We start from the raw sequence: 6,000 nt of genomic DNA on the forward strand, positions 1-6,000 counted from the left end.
GTAATTAAAACAGAGGATGTTCTTTAGTTGGTTTACTCAGGAAGTGTGAGTTTATTGACGTACAAGTGCATCACAATTTTTTAAGAAAAAGCTACTCTTACTTCAGCGACTGGACGCCCCGGCGTCAGCCGTGTTCCTTAATACCGCCAGTTGAACCCTTGCGCGCGCATGTGTGCTGAGGATCAAGTGCACAGAGCCCAGAACGCTGCGAGCAGCGTACCGAAGTAGAAACGCATGTTTTAATAAAAGTAGTTTAGGTGGCCTATGTCGCTGAACATGTTGTCTTTCATTCGACTTGAATTAGCTTGAATTGACTTCGTTTCTTATCTTCAGCTGTGACAAATTGTCTGAAACGGCCGAATAGATAATTTTAGAGGTACTTTTTCTGATTAGAAATCATGATTTAAAATATATACACGTGTTAAATGCAATCTTTTGTAGCTTTTTTTTTCCATAGGGTCATAGTCATCATTTCCAAATAACATTTGTTTTCGCCGTGGGACAGCACGCATGGAAAAATGAAAAGTTTGCCTAATGTCCTTCGACGGAAACGACATTGTATCTTCCGTAAGTCAAACAAAGACACCGAGGACAGTGCAGGGGAAATTATATTAAATTATTCATTGAATTAAAGCAATAATAAATTAATAGAAATGAAAGTGAATCAAAAAACAACTCGCGGCAGGTGGTACACGAAGCCACGCAGTTTATAATGCTAGCATGCTGACGGTCACGTTGTCGATAATGCCGGGCGACCTGAGGGAGAGCACTCGGAAAGTATTTTTTAACTGACCAACAAGGCCCGAAAAGAGGGGAACCTCGCTTTTGGGGAGGAAGAGAGTGATCCCTTTGTCGCCGCTGTCTGTTTGTGGGGAGACAGTGATGGGGAGGGAGAAGCAAGGGACTCGCTTTTGGGGAGGAAGAGAGTGATGCCTTTGTCGCTGCTGTCTGTTTGTGGGGAGACAGTGATGGGGAGGGAGAAGCAAGGGACTGCGTGTTGAGCGGGGGCAGTGCGGGCGGGTGAACAACGAACGGTACGTTCGCCGAACTGCCCATTTGTGGAACCAACGCAGACGGCAACGGAAAGACGGACGTTCAGTTGCCTCCTGAACTCAACGCCGACCTCGTCGCTTCCGCAGAACAGAACAAAAGAACTTTGTTGGTGCTCTACGTGACGGTCATTGCCACTAGGTGTGGAACGGGGGTGCAGGATTCTCGAAAAATGTTTCTTTTTTTCTGATTTTTCCATTTTTTTCTTTCCCTTTTTTTTTGCTAAACCGAGGGAGTAAGCTGGCATGTTGGTGACTGAAAAAGTGTGGCGCCATCTGTTTGATCACAGGCGATTTGAGCGGAGAGGTTTTTATGAAGTATAAATCCCATGCAAGCGTTCTTGCGCGCGACAGCGACAAGCGATGCGATGGAGATGGCTGCTGCGTTCGCCCGTCGCCTACTAGTCGTACCCCATGCGAGCGACGATTTCGAGTGACGTCTCCCAACACCCTCTTGAGAACTTTGTCTAGGTAGTGTTGCATCTCCCCGGCGTTGCCGATATTTGAGGGCAGAAAAACACGCGTCGAAACTAGCGTGACCCGTGCTTTATTAATATAAGTTCATGGATTTTACTGTAAAAAGCAGCATAAAATAATTCTGACGGTCTTGCAGTAGACTCTTATTCCTGCACGTATAAATATTCAATCGTTTGCTCGTTCCGCGCGACCATCGGTAGTATTTGAGTGACATACATCCAGTTCCAGTTTCGCGCTATTGGCTAGTCGCCCATAGCACTTCCGGGCGACGAGCGACGAATTCTAGATTTCCACAAGAGAGTGACAAGACCGAGCGATCTGATCAAACGACGGCCCGTTCCGTCGCTCGTCGCCGTCGCGCACAGAACCGCTCTTATGGGGTTATGGTAGACAGCCTAGGCTGCGTGGCGGTGTTTCCAATGGCTGAAGGAATATATCATGACCACATATAGCCAACGGGCAAGGAAGCCAAGAAGCCAAGTCTTTTTTTCATTCATTTAATCATCCTTCTTCACCCCAATCCCATACCCTTGTATGCCCTGAGGCATTTATCCTCGCATAAAAAAAAAAAACTGTTCATCGCAAGCGGTGACGCGGTTTTTCTGACAGTGTTCGACAATACGAACGAACGTCGTGTGAAGCCGTTTATTTTCTACGTCCTTGCGAGGATACCAAGGCTAACGAGCCTGCATACGTGCAGGGACGCCACGGACCTGGGCGGAGTTCACGTGCCGCTCACTCGCTCGCGTGCCCGACGCATGGGCACACTGGATCGTCGTGTGCGGCAAGTCTAGGCGGGCACGCGTCGTATGCGAAGGATAGCACACGAAATTGCGCCGTGTGTGGCAGTATTACGAACACACTCGTGTGACGGGGCGTCGACGACATAGCGTAACACACTGATCTCAGCGGTGAACAGGCCCGTGACCATCAGGAAAATTCTGCGGCTGGCAATTGAACAAGCGCCCGTTTTTCTGTGCCCACGTGTTCACGTGCTCGGTCAGTTGCCACTGGCATGGTGCGGCGCCCGTTTCTTTTGGGAGCGCATTTTAAAGTGACGCTAGAATTAATCATTATTAACGATGCTATCATCATTCACCCCGTTTTAGCATTTGAGGTTTCATTCCATGATTATCAGACGCAAAACGATTGGCTAAAGCATAAAAGTCAGAAACACAACTTCTGCTGCCAGTGGTCCTCTAACAACGCGTGACACACAATCTTGCAAGCCACTTGCCACAAGCGCTGTTTATGCGTCGTTTCTAAAGATTGCAAAAACGATCGCTTTCCTTACTGGTAGACGTCGTCGTCCGGATGTAGTCCAGAAGAACGGGCACTTCTTGATGACGACTGCACTTTCGAAAGCAGTCGCACGGTACTCCATGGTAAAACCAGGCCGCGGTGCCGTTAAAAGTGAAAGTGACATCAGATTCGATGGAGTTGGCTCCCAGCTCCATGGCTTCGTCCACTTGGGCAATCGTGTTTGTCATGTGGGCGATGTTGTACACGGGCCTCCGCTCCAGGCCTCCCGCGGTAGCAGGATGCGGCTACGCATAGAGACGGAAAGAATGCAAAGGACAGTTAGTAAAGAAGGTGATGTAATGAAAGCAGTTCAGAGTACTGGATAACTAATTAGTGATAACAAGGCACCTTTGATAATGATAGAACCGCGTATCGAAGCGTAGGCGAGCCTTTCTGAAGCACTGTATCCCTATTTATGTAATTGCTCTACCGCAGCGCGTGCTAGTCAATCTGTCGGTCCCCTTCTTGATTTTGGAAGCTAGGATTGAGGCACTCGTTTTGCTTGAATCATATACCTCTTTCTTTCGCCTTTTACGTCACAGAGGCAAGCGTACGGGAAACCAAATTATCTTTAGCTTGAAGTCAAGCGGAGTCGTACAGAATTCTGGGCACGACTAATGCATTCCACGTTCTCATGATCATTTGATCGTTGATTGATTGACGAGGTTTGCGTTCAACGTCCCAAACAGCACAGGGGCAATCAGGAACACCGTAGTGGAGGACATGAAATAATTTGGAGTTCATAAGGTTAATTAACGTGCGCCACCTGCAATCACGTCGGAAAAAAACAAGCCAGAGGTGTGCTTCTAAAATATGACAGTCGTGCTTGTCTGAAGAACAATGGCAGGATAGGCCCGTGGAAAGCCGATTATCCTGAACTCGGTACCAAGGAGGGATGCGTGCAGGTTCATTGCCCTTAAAGTGGAAAATCGAAATATAAGTAACTACAAGAACTACAACAACAACAACATCGATGATGACGACGATGGTAAATAGACCTAGGTAATATGATTGATCCACTGAAAGAGGCTGCAAATAGATGCGAAAGACGTCAGGCAGGTTACCGGTGAAGATTTGACGAGCTATTCTGGCATACTAGCTGATGGAACGCGCAATTCTTCACACTACACAAAAGAACACACACACACACACACACACACACGCACGCACGCACACGCACACACACACACACAAACAAACACACACACACAAACAAACACACACACACACACAAACAAACACACAGAGCGCGCGCGCGTGTGTACCTTCCTTGCATTTAGTGAATCATTGGGTTTTCCATTAGCAAGTAAAGCAGGCAGAAGCTATGGACGAAAACGCTTGTGAATGTATGGAAGAACAAAGATCAGGAGCCGGGGGGGGGGGGAGGTAGAGGTTGACACCAATGTGAACGTCCACTTACCAGAATGATAGCGCAGAGAATAGCCGCAAGAGCCGACAGCCGCAAGACGCTGCGGCTGTTCAGCGCCATGAACCCGAACGGCTCGCTGTTCTGGCGACCGCTGCAAATAATGGCATCGTCGGAGTACTGTTACGACCGGACGCCGTCGACATGGCATTGCCCGAGTAACGCATTCCTGCAAGAAGGCGTGTCTTCGTGGCAGTGCGAGGGGAGGCAATGTCAGTCTAGGTGGCGTTGGAGTGGTCTTCCCGACGCCTGCGCGTTTGTCAAGCCGTTCGTCCCGACACCGCGGCGACGAGACAAGAAGCCCCCCTCCCGAAAAAAGGGAGTGCTAAGAAGGGATCGCACAAGTGCTGCAAGCAGCCCAAGCCGACCGTCACAGAGAGCCAGCCAAGTGTAAGCCTATTATACGTGCCGAGGCGCATCAACTGGGAAACGTGTAACCCCTTCAGGTGAAATATTTGTGCCGTTGACCTCTTCTCCTCCTCACTCTGGGACAATGATCACAGTGGGCCCGTTGTGCGTGGCCCTTTCCACTTGGTGCTCAGTGAGCGAAGTTACGGTGTAGCGAAGCAGTACGTGTTGTGCTCCGCGGGATCGCATTCGCCCGCCAACCTGGTTACCCGCTGTCAATGTTCGAACATCAGACAATCCTTCACGGCACTGTAACTCCTCTGACGAAAAAAAAAATAAATAACAAAGCTAAATAGCCACATTTCGAAAAGTTACCTAAATTTTGTGCATTTTTATCCAGCAGCCGCGGCAATTTTAACAAATCGTGTACTGGAAAGGTTGTGAAATCGTTCAATACAAGTATCTTTAATGACTGCATACTTAGAAGCATTGCTAAAGCGTGTAATGTTTCCGACATTAGCAACACGTCTATAACTCAGTTCAGCCTGCAGCCGCTTAAAAGGTATCTTAATTCCAATGTCGCAAAGAAATAAGCAAGATGCAGTTACAATGAATGTATGTGGCATCGCACACCCTAGGTAGTAACAGAAATTTAGACAGCTTTTTAGCATTTAAGAAACGTTCTACAAAGATGCTGACAGACGGAACCGCTTCCATGGATGTCGAATAATAGGGGCAAAATGATTCAGTGCACAACAGCTAGGTAAAACTGTTAACATCGAAGCTATCAGTGAGCACGGAGACGCGCATTAACAGCGCTCATTTTCACGCGAAACGCCTTTACAAAAAGCGTTACAAAAAAAGAAAAAAAAACTTGCTGTGTGCTTTTATAGGGAGCGGGAGAAGTAATGGCGGACGCTGCAGAAGACGACGCGGTTGTCCCTATGCTGCACTGAATGGTGGAGAGGGAGATCATTCAGGTATCCCAGCGGAAATGGTCCGCTTTGAAATATTTGCTTATTCACAACAACCATTTGAAATATTCATTTATTGTTGCACCTGGGTCAAGCACTTTGGCGTATACATACAATTACATTAACTACATGGACCGTATATCACCGCAGCGATAATATCAAGGGGGTAGTGGGGTGGCTGAGATATTATCCTGGTTACAGTCTTGCATGTAGCTGTGTGCTTCTATTCAGTCGTACATACTGCTCCGATATAACGTGCTACTTATGAAGAAACGGATCTATGTGCACCGACCGATCCGCAAAGATTGTTCACATAAAAAAAGAGCAATTATGAAATGAACGAGCTGGATTCTTGATGAAGATTGACAAATACTACGATTCGAAGCGATTCTATTGTTTGGTACGTGCTGCTACTTTTTCTTTT

General features: G+C 47.5%; 1 protein-coding gene across 1 annotated transcript in view; it reads right to left on the reverse strand.

Annotated features, from left to right (window-relative positions):
• The window catches only part of LOC135896314 (dermonecrotic toxin SPH-like), a 38,769-nt gene extending 34,404 nt beyond the window's left edge, over nucleotides 1–4,365 (reverse strand). Inside the window, exons 1-2 of the mRNA XM_070524652.1 lie at nucleotides 4,249–4,365; nucleotides 2,821–3,073 (exon numbers count right to left, since the gene is read on the reverse strand). Coding sequence (XP_070380753.1) covers nucleotides 2,821–3,073; nucleotides 4,249–4,317 — 322 coding nt within the window. The 5' untranslated portion in view covers nucleotides 4,318–4,365. The remainder of the gene's footprint in view (nucleotides 1–2,820; nucleotides 3,074–4,248) is intronic.
• Nucleotides 4,366–6,000: the final 1,635 nt, after the last annotated feature.

The sequence above is a fragment of the Dermacentor albipictus genome, chromosome 8 (assembly GCF_038994185.2).
Source record: "Dermacentor albipictus isolate Rhodes 1998 colony chromosome 8, USDA_Dalb.pri_finalv2, whole genome shotgun sequence".
Classification (NCBI taxonomy): domain Eukaryota; kingdom Metazoa; phylum Arthropoda; class Arachnida; order Ixodida; family Ixodidae; genus Dermacentor; species Dermacentor albipictus.